At 35.4% G+C, this 15918-nt stretch overlaps 1 protein-coding gene across 26 annotated transcripts in view; it reads right to left on the reverse strand.

The window, feature by feature from the left end:
* Positions 1-315: 315 nt before the first annotated feature.
* The window catches only part of CHL1 (cell adhesion molecule L1 like), a 211553-nt gene continuing 195950 nt past the window's right edge, over positions 316-15918 (reverse strand). For 14 of the 26 annotated variants that reach the window (XM_070238583.1, XM_001497252.7, XM_023620071.2 and 11 more), the window contains 8 exons: positions 14807-14922; positions 14463-14667; positions 14130-14252; positions 11061-11240; positions 7756-7917; positions 6990-7121; positions 4717-4789; positions 316-1630 (listed from right to left, as the gene is read on the reverse strand). In XM_070238583.1, the coding sequence (XP_070094684.1) occupies positions 1414-1630; positions 4717-4789; positions 6990-7121; positions 7756-7917; positions 11061-11240; positions 14130-14252; positions 14463-14667; positions 14807-14922 (1208 nt within the window). In that variant the 3' untranslated portion in view covers positions 316-1413. The remainder of the gene's footprint in view (positions 1631-4716; positions 4790-6989; positions 7122-7755; positions 7918-11060; positions 11241-14129; positions 14253-14462; positions 14668-14806; positions 14923-15918) is intronic. The other 12 variants (XM_070238595.1, XM_070238590.1, XM_070238594.1 and 9 more) reach the window with 1 other exon arrangement.

Here is a 15918-nt window from a genome sequence, read left to right on the forward strand (position 1 = left end):
TTCCAGAAAATGAGGAGTTGAACCTTGAATTTTACTGACATGCATGCACAGTCCTTCATACTGTTTCTAAACCATTTGAATGTACAATCTTAGAAGGATTAGTAGCCCACATCAGGAAATAAATTCCCTGAATTTGTACTGACTTTGACAGAAGGAGAACATAGAAAAAGACCCCACCCTGAAGATGTTTAAAATATGATATAGGCAAACATATGTATAGGAATTTCTACTGTAAACAGTTTTTCTTTTGGGGGGTTGGGGTAGGAAAACACTTGACAACAAAAATTTATTTGGAAAAATATGAAAACATCTCCCTCAATATTTATATGACATTTTATTTTGAGACTGTTGGAAAAAGCAATATAAGAACAAAACCCAAATGCTTTATACAAAATCTTCAGTTTTGAAACCTCATGTTATAGGTTGTAGCTCTGAAATGATGAAAAATGGTATCTTACTATATAACTCTAGCTATACAAACATGCCTGTTAATGCTCTTCTTCTCACTTCAAAATAAAACACATCTATATTTTAAATTGTGTAAATATTAACATAATATGTACAATGCATTCATGAAACATATGCAAGCATACCATTATATAAACATAGAACAAAGGTAAAAGCAGTCAATTTAGAAATGGAGATATTTAAAAGATACAGTTATTAGACTCCAGCATCATGGACACCTCGTGCCTGTTCTTTCATAAGATAGCCTTCTGACCACTGCTTCCGTTGCAGCAGAATTTAGTTCAAGAAAAAAACAAAAACAAAGATGTTGGCAGATGTGATAACTGATAGAGATAACAAATTCCTATTGAAACTGACAAAGTTAGAATTCTCTTTAAATATGACCATCTCTGGGCAAATAGTTAGGAGCTCAATAAATACTAGTTGATTGTTCGCCTAAGACTTCTACTACTAAAAATTTAAATAACTTTAGACTGTATATATTCAATGACTGTTTTAATAAGACATTCATATTCCTCTTTACATTTTAAATAACCAGTTTGCTTACCATCTTTTAAGACAGTTCTCAGAGACTGAATACACATGTGCATACAGAGAAAAACCCACAAGGTAGCAACATCTATGCAAACACAGTGAATAGTAAAACCAGGCAAATACGGAGGACAGGGAGTGGATACTTTGGATTCAGTTGAGGTGAATCTAAATACAAGATTTGTGTTCTGCATTTTGAGCACCTGAACAGAAACAACAACATAGGCCTGTAGTGTAGGTATTTTATTTTTTCAAGGCAGCGCTATTGTTCTCAACATGATAGCAGGATGTTCGAATTCTAGATGAAATCTTCTGCCAATACATTTCTATTCCTATGTGAAAGTTCTAGCCCATTTGAACAGATAAATATGGAAGTTTGGTATGAACCACTGATGTTGTTTACATGCGCTGTGTTTATGCTCGGAGGGGAAATGTTGCTGTAGAACTGCCATTGCTTTCAACAGATCCTTTCTCCTTAGACCCAGTATAAGCGCCAATAAATGATCCATCTTCATTGAATAGGCCATGGTCGCCTTCTCCATACTCAACTAAGCTGTCAGCACTTTCTGTTGCCTGCATATCCCTGTTGAGGGACCGAAGACTTCCCTTGAGAGGTTTTTCATCACTGTCACTAGAAAACAAAAAGAATAGTTCAACAAAACCTAAGATAAGAAATTGCCATAAAGCAAACCTCACGCAGCAGGGCTAATCGGTCTCATAATTTTCAGGATATTCACATTATCATTGAAGATGGAGAAATAAACCCACAAATGACACTTCCACAAATAAATGTTTAAAAAGTCATAACCAATGCACGTCATTGTGAGTAACTGGGAAACGATTTTTATTATTCATAACACTTCCGCTTCTCTTTAATATTGGGAGCCTTCGTGGGAAACGCAGAGCTTCAATCTGTCAGATACACATAGGACAGACGCTGTCTCCCTTGCTTTCATGAACTTTCGGAACTCGTCGTCAGCAAGTTTTGATCTTCTGTCTTTACCTTTGATCCTGTACATTCCCTCGAATCCTTGCAAAAATTTCTCTTTTGTTTAGGTTAATCAATCAATTTCTGTTTCTTATAACAAAGGAACTTTCTTTAATATAGTTTAAAACTCAGGTTTGTTAAATGAAAAAAAAATAGCCGGCATTTTTAGAACATAAAAACTACAAATATCCTATATTTTTGGTCTGGGTTTTATTCTTCAACAAAAGCAACTCTGAATTAGTAAAATGTCTATAAAATGATACCTTTTTCTAAATTTCTGATGAAGATTTCTTTTAAGTACTGACTACTGTCACACTGTAAAGTTATATACCAAATTAAATGATTTTTATACAATTTTAAAAATAAGAATTTGGAAAAAATATAATAAGAATGTGATTAGCACTTTATAATTTGTGGTCGTCACCAGTGCTCCTCATCAAATAGGTCCAGCTCTCAGCTGTCTGGAAATATGGTAGGACGGTACTTCTTTGCATGTGACTTGCTTTGGCCAAAGAAAAGTGAGCAAAGGTGACATGGGTCACTTTACAGCCAGTCCTCAATTTGCCATGTTCTATCCCACTGCCGTGGTGACCCTGGATGTTCACCCACCAGCCAATCACTCCTAAGTGACCAAGATGACCAGAGCCATCTGCATTGGACACACAACTTGAGAAAGAAAAAAAGTTTGGGGGCCAGCCCTGTGGCCAAGTGGTTAAGTTCACTTGTTCCACTTTGGGGGCCCAGGGTTCGCCAGTTCGGATCCTGGGCATGGACCTACACACTGTTCATCAAGCCATGCTGTACCAGCATCCCACATAGAAGAACTAGAATGACTTACAACTAGGATCTATAACTATGTACTGGGGCTTTGCGGGGGGGGCAGGGGGGGCGAAGATTGGCAACAGTTTTTAGCTCAGGGCCAATCTTCCTTACCAATAAAGCACAAAAAAAATGAAAAGAAAAATATTTTGGCATTGTTTTTCACAGCAGCATAACCCAGCCTATCCTGACTCATACAATAACTGGCTCCAGAATTGGGATTCTACAGTTACAAAAGCAAAACCAACAAACAAAAGCAAGATATAGCATTGGCTTGGGGGCCAGGCAATGAGGAGTTAAGAAACTATTTCCAGAAGCTGGAATGATAAGAATTCATGTTATGCAAGGGCACAACATCCAGGAAACTGTCTTCTGGGATAACTTGGAGACTAAATAATGTTCCTGATGAACATGTAGTTTTAGGGAAAGAGGATGGAACACATCTTAACTCTGATGGGATGCCAGGTGAAATCGTTTAGGGGATGATTTTCTCTGTCTCTTTAAAGAAGCAGCAGAGCATGGAGAAATTAGTTTTTTGACAAGGCACTGTCCTAGTTTTCTTGCCTGTAAAATTGAACTAGTAATACCTGTCTTTCAAACAGTCTTTAAACTGTTTCCAACTGTCTTCAAACAGTTGACATTGGTCCCCTGTGATCCTTGCCTTGTGGAATTTGAGCCACAATTTATAAATTTGTAAAGTTTCAAGTTTTTCTTTCTCTCTCTCTCTTTTCCTCCCTCCTTCCCTTCCTTTCTTCCTTGCTTCTTCCCTCTTTAATGCTCCTTATTCTGGAAAGAACTTAAAGTGACTTATCAAGAAATAGAAAAACATAAAGAGAGTATTTACCAAGCAGGAGAAAGAAAGGTAAGTATAGAGCAAAGTAGAGCCTATGATGAGGCTCAGATGTATATCAGTTAATGCAAGATAGCTAATCAGAGTACTCTTTATCCCTGATTATAGCAATGGATGCAGGCATGGCCCAATCTGGGCCAATCAGGTCTCTTATTTGATATGGATCCTGGTCTCATGCGTGCTAAAGGCCATATAAGCCTGGAAATTGCAATAGCTCTCTTGGCTGCAATATACAGAGGACGTGACAGAAAACAATAGCATCCCAAAGAAGAAGAGCTAAGGAATGGAGAGGGTGGAAAGGGGAAGATGGAGAGAGACAACAGGAGAGTGGGAAGTACAACACACCCTCAAGAGCTAGCCGCCTCATACCAGATTTCTTGCAATTTCTCCCATGTATGGCGACACACTTTTATATCCTCACATATTTGGTCATGCTCTGCTCAGCAGCTAACACTAACAATCTTTTTCATCCTTTAAAGCCTAGCTTATTTCTTTCAAATGATCCCTTTCCAAAACCCATCCTAGGCAGAAATAGTTGCTCTCTTTTTTGCTCTCTTATTCTATTTAATTAAATACAGCCATTGGAATAGAAAAGTTTTTTCCTCTGTAGACTAGGTTCGTCTTGAAGACAAGGTTTGTAACTCACTCACCTTTGCAGGTACACCCAGTAGGTGCACAGGATATATATTTATGGATGTAAACTGAATACAACCTGGGTTCATAATGGCCATGCTGAAGAGTGACTTCATATATTTTAGCTGCCCCAAATAGATATTCAGTCTAAATAAAAATAGTGTCCTTTGCATAGCACATAGAGCATCAAGAAAGCTTCTTGGCACCACTTCTCCCTAGTTTGCAGTTACAACCCCACGCCTGCACACAGAAATTCAGCTGCTATCGCTTAAGTAGGCCCTATTTTTACAAATTGTTCTTTATAGGGGCATTACAATATAGTCCTATAAGCTTCATTTTAAGAATAAACACTTCTTTTTGTATTTTTAAGCTTATAACCTGATGAATATGTGTTTTGATAAGTTTTAAAATAGAACATTACGTTTACCTGTATTCACCAAAAGTTTCATCTTTTACTGACTGAACTTCTGGATCTGGATGCAAATCTTCCTTTTCTTTCACTAAAAAAAATAGAGGAGAAAGTAATACAAATAAATTTTACAGACATATTAGCAATGCTGTTGAAAGATGAATAATCAATAAGAATAGTATTGCTCAAATTTTTTGATCCTAATAAATCAAGTTGGGGTGTTTTTTCTTGTTTGTTTTTTTTTTGCTGAGGCAGATTCATCCTGAGCTGACATCTGTGCCTATCTTCTTATATTTTGTATATGGGTTGCTGCCACAGCATGGATGATGAGTGGTGTTGGTCCATGCCAGGGATCCAAACCTGCAAACCTGGGCCACCGAAGTGGAGCGTGCTGAACTTAAGCACCACACCATGGGGCCAGCCACCTAAGTCAAGTTTTTTGTGGTTGTATCTACAACTCATCAGTTATCCTTCACTTAAATAAAAAAGAAAAAGGATTTTCTGGGTTCTCCTTATTTGTCATCAGAGTTACAGAATGTTGTAGATTTTCATGTGACTATTTGATATTATATGGGCAATAAATCTTACTGGAAGAGTCAAATTTAGTTATGGCCTCTTAATGAAGAGCAAATTACTAAATATTCATTTTGTTATCCTAAACTTTTTGAAGATGTCATAGGCTCATATCAGATCTCTGCCTCTAAACTAAAGTGAATAGAAGAGTTGATTATGGTTGTTCTGCTCTTTCTCTTACTCAAAATTGCCTCAATATTCAGAATATTTAGGTCTGTAGTGACATTTTAAATTAGACATTCTAAATAGTGGGATATAGAACAAGGAAGTTCTTGCTTCACTTTAACAGGAAAACAAACAAAGTCCTTCTTTGCAGCACCTTTTACTACTGCTTGCAAGGATCTAGAAGATTCTCTCAGTTGTCCTAAAATGTGAAGTGCTGACTTATTTTTCCTTTAAGAGCACCATTTGAGAAAGCTTCTTTAGAATTTAGATAGAGCCACACTTCACAAATGAGTATTTGTTGGGGATACTCAAAAGGAAATGCTATATCTTTTTAAAGTTTCCAATTAATGACCTAGAACATTCATTAGTCACTGAAAATTGAATTCATAATAATTGAGTCTTCACAGGAAAAAAAAATGAGATCTATCATTGCATAAATTTTCCAAGTCATTTTACAAAATATCAGAAATTATGCTCTTGTTTGTTTCTTTGACTGTTCAATATACATAATAGGCTCCCAATAAATATTTGCTGGACGAACCATAAGCCAGTAAAGAACTTCTCACTAATCTGAACATCATCAAACTAATAGCAGTAGGATCTAAATCATTCTCCCTATATAAAAACACCATGACTAGTAAGCAAAAATAATAATAATAGCAACAACTATATATATATAAAAGATAAAATAAATTTGAAAGTTGAATGAAATTAAAGCCAACCATTATATTAGCTAGGATGGTTTTTATTTATGTTTTGTGTACCATTAATTCAGGAGGCAGTGTATCCAATATATATCATGGTAATAAGAAATGCATTCCCAGCAATGGTTAACTCTAACAAAGTTGACTAGTGGAGCCAATACTATTAGAATGTACTAGTGCAAAAAATCTCTGAGTGATGAATGTATAGAGATATACTATAAATAGGTCCATGGGGCCGGCCCCATGGCCAAGTGGTTAAATTCAGACACTCCACTTCGGCAGCCAGGGTTTCGCTGGTTTGGATCCTGGGTGAGGACACCACACCGCTCATCAGGCCATGCTGAGGTGGTGTCCCACATACCACAACCAGAGACACTCACAACTAGAATATGCAGCTATGCACTGGGAGGCTTGGAGAGAAGAATAAAAAGAAAACAAAAAAGAAGATTGGCAACAGATGGTGGCTCAGGTGCCAATCTTTAAATAGGTCCTTTCTTCTTGAGACATGAAAATATATGAGTGTGACTTCATAATATGTCTTCGCAACATCTCAACATCTCTGATATTTTACAACAGAAAATAGAAGCTTGGAAATATTATAAGCCTCATTAGAGCCTATTTCAAGCACTAGAAACTAGAAAACAAGTTACCATCTGGAGATAATATTCTGGACTACACATAGTCCCTTTGGTCAGTTAATATAGGGATTTCTTTTCCTTTCAGTACACTGTATATCTAATCTGCTAATGTAAATTTGACTTAAATAATTTAAAAAAATAAGTCTCTGAAGAACACCTCCTAGAAAATACTATTTAATAAATTGAAAGTCATAAAAAGAAACACTTTTACCTGAGTACTTTCCACCTTTGTTCCTCTTCACAAAGCAAACAGTTAACAATATTAGCGTGAGAAGAGCAATCGCACACATCAATCCAATAAACCAGCCTTGAGTGGAGATGTCATCGTATAAACCAGCATATTCTGTTGTACAAAGAGAAGTCACACAGTGAATGCTAGAAAGGCTCTGGGATTATGCCCCTTGGGGGAAAATTAAACATCATTTTTAAACATACAAAATAGCATCAATATTAATTTCCTTTGAGCGACCGTAGAGGGAATGTGATTTGAAGGACATTTCCCCGGGAGAATACTGATAAATCCTTCATTCTTGATTTAGAAAGGGTCCTCTCAAGTTGCATTTGGTTCTGAGGATAAAAACCAAAGAGGAAAGTGGAGGCAGACGAAGTTACATACAGCAGCAGCCACAAGCAAGCAAAAGCACAAGCCGCCTTGGTTATATGCAGGTTGTCATGGAGCTTCTGTGTTTTTATTTTGTTGTGGTTTTCTTTTTAGTTTTGTTATTAACGTGTTAATCAGGAGGAGATATTTTTAGGCAAGTACTCTGGTAAAAACAGTAAGGGATAAATTGGACCTGGGTAGAACATTTTTCATTTTGATGATTTTAAAATACTACGCCAAAACAAATTGAAACTCTTTTTTATAGCTAATGGACGCCATATTTTTATCTTTAATATAGGGAGAATGTAAAATGAAATAATCTACAGAACACAGATCTACTGTCTAATACTGCCCCAAATATAATCTCGTTTCTCACCTCTCCCTCTTGTGTCAATTACATCTTCAAAAATGCTATTGTTATCAACCCAATTCTTAGTCAATAGACGAACTACATGTTCAGCTCCCGGCTCAAATACCTCTACGGGGTGAATCTTTTGAGTAAGATTTACTCCTTCTGATATCTTCCCGATACTTTTACCTAAGAAATGCACACAGTTAAATCAAACGAATTGTTTAATCATTTAAAAGCAGGACGTGAAAGGTGAAAAAATATTGTTATTTGAGATGAATAAAAAAGCCATTTGTAGCATTTTGTTTTTCAGGTAGTTTTTGAATTATCAGGTGATCAAGAAAATCAACATTTCAAGATTTTCTTTTTGAACATACTGAAATTGAAGAAATGAAATGAGCTTAATTCATGTCCTTTTAAGATGACGTACTGGTTGATGAAATGGTACTATAAATCTGCCCAGTCAAGTGAATGGTTCAAAACCAAACACGGACTTCAAAACTCACACAAGGTAATTTTGTGCAATTGGACTTTCACAAATCTAGCAGAAAAAGGAATATGACCATTTTGGCTTATAATTGGAAGTATATGACATTATAATCCTTACTATGTATTACTTCTTTTTGCCTTGATCTTCTCCATAAATATTGATAGAATAGTAGGATAATATGGTCATATATTAAATATTTAAAATTGGTAGAAATTTAAGGTACATAAAGTGCAGGTTTATAGGTACATTTAAATGAAATGCAATGAGATTTTGAAAGCGTTTGAGAAATTAACATTTTTCAAAAAAGAAACATGAATATGTCAATATATTAATTGTAGAATCTCATAGCAGCAGATAAAAATGAGTCAATTAAATATATATTTAATTTCTGATCTTGCAACAAGATATCTAAAATATTTTTGAATTTTATTGATAATTTTGCTAACCAGAAAATATTAACAATTTATACTGAAAATAAAATACATTCCATGTTGAGAATATTGGGCGTTTTGAAACTCTGTTTTAAATGGATATATGTTACATGTTAAAATTTAGTTATAACTTTTCACTTTAGAATAGAAATTGACCAAATAATTACTGATAACAAAAGGGCTTCATTAAAAAATGGTACTATGGGAGAAATCAGGCCACTTATATTAGTTGAGCAAAGCCTTTAAGACTGAGCACCATTGAAACAGAATGCAATTAATTTTGACTTTGAAAAACAGAAGTATTAGTATAACATTAAGTAGAACAAGCTTTTGAAAGAGCAAAGCAAGTGTTTCTTATTCAAACCAGTAATGACACAAAAAAGAATATTTCTGATTATCTCCCTCTTTTTCCCCATCTTAGATTATGGAATGGGAGCCACCTGAAAATTGGAATGACAGCCTGAAAATAATTTTAAAAAAGGTTGTGTAGCAAATCCCATTCTCTGAATAATTGTCAGATGACCTTAAACTGTGCTATCGAGGCAAAGCAAGGAGAAGAAAGATACACAGAAACAGATTCCAATTTGGCCAAAAGTTATCATTTTTAGAGTGTTTAGTGATAACAAGATGTGTCTCCTCAGTGGAAATATATATATTTTTCTTTTTTGCAAAGATTATGCTGAAATCCAGTGGGAAAAGAGATTACAGTTTCTTTCCTGTAAATATGGCAAGATATGCCTACGGAAGAGAAATCAGTGTCAACTAGGAAAGGGGCAGTAGCAGGAATACTGAAAATGCAGATTCCTGAAAAAGAGCACAAACATAGCAGTAAGAAACATTTGCAAATTACTGACACATAAGACAGTGAAGACATTTGCTGTCAGACACTCAAGCACATTAGTTACATCTTTAATTGGCTGAAGAGATGTAGCATCATTTATAAAATCATATCAACAGCATTTTCCATCCTCTAAAAGCAATTTTTGAATTGTTTTATGAACACAATCAAGCCCAAATTTTCCAAATATTTCGACATATATTAGAATGTGTAACTACTACAAAATTGTGTAGGCCATTTTGAGAATATTTTTTTCTCACATGCTGCAAATCTGCAAGAATGGGATTAGCATTTCTCACGCATATTATAGTCATAGTTCTAACGAAACAGAAACCCTCTCCATGCCTTCAAACCCTGTTTTTAAAAATACAGAAGTTGCATATTTAGATTACTACTATTCTGACTTCTTTTCTTTGTAATGAACTCTCGACGCCAGTTTGAACACTTGAGAAATAAGATCCTTTTAGTTACCAGAAAGTTTTCAAACGTCATTTTTAAATCTAACTTTTATGAGTAGGTAAATGAGTTCCTCACTTCACTTGGTGTGTAATTCATCCTTGGAAATAATTTGTGGGTCTCTTGGGAGAAATTATGTGAATATATATACTTTTCCCATAAAAGAGAGTTTTGAGTATGTGGGGCATCTGAGGAAAACATAAGCCCTTCATTATCTAGATGCAGCAAGAATAATAAGAGGGAGAAACAACTAAACTGACAATAAAGATCAGAGCATAACCATTCACACAAACACGTTGATTTCCAGTGATTCGCAAACTTGAACATATTTTAATGTAGATCTTTTATAAATGGCAATTTAATTTTCTTCATTACTATTTTCTCTTTTCCCATTGATTCTACCTTTTTTCTAATCTAAAATTTGGATTTCCTGTGATTCATTTCCCTTTCTTACTCCACCTTCTTATTTCTTTCCTGAAGCCCTGTTGATATCACAGAAAGCTTAGCAGAAACAATGATAAAATCATAACTGGAGAAATAATTTGGTAAAGGAAATAGTTCTGAGTTGGAAAAAAAATAGAAAAGTGCAATTGAATTAGGAGGATTTTCCAAATGAAACTACAGATTTACGGGCTGTTTTCAAGGCAGTTATTTGGCATCAACCAGTAGACAGTAAAATAAAACTGATGTATGATTCAATGTATATATGAGTCAAGACACAGAAGTGAAATGTATTAGATTAGTGTTGCAAAACGTCTATGAGGGCAAGAGACATATATTTTTCTGTTTGGAAACATTTCCAAAAGAAAAATATCCCTCTACTAACCTTATGAATAACTTTATGACCTTATGTCCCCCTATTTTGATTAAGTAAAATTATAGTTCCTGACCTTAAATACACCAAGGCTATAGTTTGATGCTGTTACATAGAAATCCATAAATTGAGTCAATGTGAACTTTACAAACAAGATAAATAAATTCTGTATATATGTCAGTGAAAAACAAAAGGTCAGACAGATTGAGATCGCAATCATTTCTAATTTACAATGACAAACGTAGAACATTCTTTTCAGTGTAGTTGTTTAAAAAACTGCATGCAGAAGCCTCTGGTACTTACTCCCTTCTCCTAGTGTGGTACTTTCCTCAGTGATTGGTTTTCCACAGCCCTTTGAGGTGCAAGCCCTCAAGTAGAATTTGTACTTGGTAGCTGCATTGAGGTTTCTGAGATGCCAGCTAGGCTGTGATGGAGTTGTAATGTTGATATCATTTAGTTCTCCAACCTCATAGGTGTCATTTACTAGAGAAATAAACATGAACAATAACACTTCAAATTTCATAGTCTTAATAATTCAAGTTAGGTTGCCTCTTGTTTTCCCTTCTGTGAACGCTTGTGATATGCAAGGCATTATCTTAATTATTCATAGCCGTCAATTCATTTAATTCTATGAGGTAGAAACAATTAGTATGACTATACCATACATAGTAAAACTGAGGTTTGGCAAGAATAAACACCTTGCCTAGATCTAGGCCAGTAATTAGCAGACTGGGATTTATTTGAATACAAACCATAGCCTTTTGACTCCAGAGTCCATGTTCTCAATCACTTGCCATACTAAAGTCAATCATTCCACCTCCATTGTACCTATCAAAATGAGAGACTCTTCTCCATTATCATATTTTCACTGTATCTTTGACTTAAGCACGTTTAACCTCCTTTGGGGGGAATAATTTGGACAACGATCTATTTGTTTTCTATGGTTTTGAGTTTAATATGTGGCACCAAATAAGTACTCACTATATGTAGCATCAATAAACTAATTAATAAATTAAATATTTTAAATATCTACTGTGTACTAAGCACTATGTAAAATGCTAAAGGGAAAATGATGAATTTAATAGCTTCTTTCAAAGAATTTGTAATCCAACAAAGACATGAGATTTGTGCAAGAGCACAAAGTGCTGTGGGATTACCAATAAGAATAGTCCAAGAGATGAAATGGCACATCTAAGATCATGCAACCACTAGCGGCAGGAAAAGGATTAGAATAAACCCTCCTGACTCTCAGTCCAAGATACCACATACGAAAACAAAATAAAAGTATTTTCTTTGACATAAAAATGCCTTCCTTGTTCTGTATAATGCATTAGATCAAGAAAAACGAAAAACAAGCTAAAGATCCAAATATTGGAAAGAAGTAAGTAACATTATCAAACTTTATGAATTATCTGAGAATATTGCTGTAAAATATCACAAAGTCAATTTAAAAACTACCACAAACAATGTAAGAATTCAGGAAAGTATACACAGAGATCTCATATACATAATCAGCAACTATTTAGAACATATAATAGCAATAAAAAAGATAAACTAAAATACTTTGATAACTTGCTATTAATGGAAGACAAAATAAGTATACAATTAAATCATTTAATTTAAAAATCCACATATCAAACAGTACAATAATCCCAGAAATTGTTACTATTTCAGCTTTTTCTCTATATATTCCAAGAACTTGTTTCTAAAGTAAATTTAAATCTTAAATACAGATCAACATTAAGGTTGGAATTTAATTCATGTTAAGTTTCTTTATTGTTAGGATAAAGATAAGGCATATCTTTACCAAATAAATTGACATTTAAAAAGTCTTCAATATTTCTTCAGTGCCTTCTACATTTTTGAAAACCAGTTCACAGAATTGTGTAGGCTTAAGAGCTCAAGACCTAGAATAAGATTGATCTGGGTTTGAACCCTTGCTTAACACTTATTTTACTGCATGACTCTAGGTAAGTATATTATATACGCCTCAATTCTCTTATCCATAAAATAGTGACAATACAGACCTTATAGATTTCCTATTTTAATGAAGAAATGCAAGGAGAATACTCATTACTGATCCTGCTACAAACAGTCACTCAAAAATGCTAAAATTAGATCAATATCCTTGATCTGTTGGGATTACAGCGATACAAGCCCACCTCAGAGCAGGCCATCAGAAGCTAAAAATGGCACCTGACTTGGACTGCTGCAAGACTTGAATTGATGGCAGAGTGGCACATCAGGGCTATGATCAAGTTAGTTTTTCCAAGCAGTGTAGACTGGGTTTCTGTAGTCCTAGTGTTTTTTTTTTTTTTCTTTTTTTTTTTAATTTTTTTTTAAAGATTTTATTTTTCTCCTTTTTCTCCCCAAAGCCCCCCGGTACATAGTTGTATATTTCGTTGTGGGTCCTTCTAGTTGTGGCACCTGGGATGCTGCCTCAGCGTGGTCTGATGAGCAGTGCCATGTTCGCGCCCAGGATTCGAACCAACGAAACACTGGGCCGCCTGCAGTGGAGCGCGAGAACTTAACCACTCGGCCACGGGGCCAGCCCCAGTGTTTTGGTTTTTTTAGGAATGTATGTCCTCAAAGTCTAAAATCTTCTATGATCTCAGTCCCCTCATTTCCATTTTGAGATGATGCTTAGATGTGAAGACTATTAGAGTGGGAGGGGCTATGATTAAGAATGACATGATTTCCTCTAAACATGTTCTTTTCAACCCAATGGCAGAGCAGCATCTGGGTTTAGCCTATTTTGAGTAATAGTTGAAAATCAACTCTTTAGTTTTCTCGATATTTCCTGCCTGTCCCAATAGGCTATCAATAAAGGACTCCACAAATATAAGTATATTTAGGGTTGAGACTGGAAACATACATTGGAGACAGAAGAGAGAGTGCAGTGTGGAAGTTACCTGTGCTTTGAATCTGCATTACATCATTTACTAACTCTTTTCTTTGGCATGTTTCTTAATTCTTAAGGCCTCTCATATACAAATATCAAACACATGTTTTCTGGTACTCATTGGCATATTGCTTTTCTTCTGTAACAGGGTTTGGCAAACCTTTCTGAAAAAGCTAGACTGTGAATAATTTAGATTTTGTGGGCCATTCAATCTCTATCACCGCTACTCAACTTTGCCATTATAGTGAGAAAAACTTAAATGGGTGCATATGGCTGTGTTCCAATAAAACTTTCCTCATAAAAACAGGTAGTGGGCTGGGTTTGGCTGCAAGCCAGCTTACAGGCCCCTGTGCTATAAAGAAGTATGCCGGCCTATAAACCATGATCATCAGATGCTCAGCATAACAAACCAAATACTCAACCAAAAAATGAAACAACAATAGGTTAATCCAATTCAAATTTTTACTTACTTATCTGGTACTGTAATAGATAGCCAGTTAAGTTTCCATTCAATTTTTTAGGTAGTCCCCAGGATAAAGTGGCAGTGTCTTTATCAACTTTGATGACCTTGAGAAAAGTTGGCTGTTCAGGTACTAGAAAACACAAGACCAAGAAGAGACACTCATAAATTGGTAAATTTCTAAAAAAAACCCAAAACCATTAGATTATAATTTTTCAGAGAAATTGAGAAGTTAGCTCATATTTGAAGTACATATTAATTAACTACTAATAAGAGAGGAATGTTTAATTTGTTCATTGGACAATTCCTATGTTGACATTATAATACATTGTTATTCTCTCACCTCCTTCTGGTGTTTGAAATGTATAAGGCTCACTTTCTGGACCAGCTCCCTTTGAATTATAGGCTAAGACTGTTAAGTGAAATTCACTAAAGGCATCTAGGGAAGGAACCATTCCATAGCTTCTTTGTCCTGAAAATCTCAGAATGTTTACTTCTTTGGGATGAGTTCTTCCATCCAACAGACTTTTTGTTTTCCACCAATTTATCTGCAATGAAAATAGGAACCCTGTAACTTATCAGCCATGTGGCCACAGTGGCAGATTCTCTTTTGGCTTCTTCTGAAATCAGTTCTTATTTGCAAGAAGATATTAACTCAACAATGAGAAGAAAATCTAAGATAAAAACCTGATATCCTTTCAGATGTCCATGTACTCTGTCCTTTGGAATCGATGACCAGGTAACTTTAACTAATGTGCTGTTTATAACGTCCACCCCATGGATCACTGGAGCCGTATCAGGATCTGTTAAGCACATAAGAATGATTAGCTTTCAATAATCTCCAAACGTGATTATTAGGAGCTTTTTCAAAAGGTGATTTTTCATATTGTTTATTCTGAGGAAAGCACTTTTGTGAAATCAATTCCAAATGGAACCAAGAGAGTTTCTCATTACAGAGGAGTTTCTCAGCCCACACAGGTTTCCAGGGGAAGAGGATAGCCTGTTCCACACTGAGAAAGGTCACTCTCCAAATGGATACAAGTGGGCAATGTAACTGGAAACTTAAAACAATGCCCAGGGAAATACTCTGTGGGCATTTTGCCTTTGGAAGGTGAACTATAATATAACTAAAATTACTTGGGAGTTTGATTCATATTAATAACAACAGCTAACCTTATTTGAGCATGCACTATGTGTCAGGCACCGTTCAAAGGGCCTTACCTGGATTGGCGCACATCATCCTTAGAACACTCTATAAAGTAGACACATTATGCTCAACCTACAGGGGAGCTAAACACATGCAGAGCTGCCAAGACTAATATCTTGGTACACGGTGATGTGTAGTTTCATTTGTGTAGAATTTAGATAGCAGGTGAATAAGGAGTTTTCATTTCACATTTCCAAGCTTCTACTCTTAGATCAAAATATTACTTTGGATACTGGAAGAACAATGAGAATAACTCCTAACGTGTAGTGATATGGAATGCTGTGTCATTCCTGTTTCCAATAACCTATTTGCAGGAGTTATTAAGGTATAAGTATTTAATAGTAAGATCATATCTCATATCACCAGTACCTCAAAACTGTTTGTGTATCTGTGTGTGTGTTTAATTCTATACACAATCTGGGTCTGTATCTCCTCTGTGTGAGGAAGGCTCCAGACACGTCACTGAGTCGGTGGCACAGCAGCAGGTGGCTGTTAGGAGGGCCTTGACAAGGAAGGGCAAATGTAATTGAAAACCTTATGACAGTTATGCTGCCTAACTGATTGCAATGATGATTCCAGGTCTTTGATTTTC

Source organism: Equus caballus, chromosome 16 (genome assembly GCF_041296265.1).
Source record: "Equus caballus isolate H_3958 breed thoroughbred chromosome 16, TB-T2T, whole genome shotgun sequence".
Classification (NCBI taxonomy): Eukaryota; Metazoa; Chordata; class Mammalia; order Perissodactyla; family Equidae; genus Equus; species Equus caballus.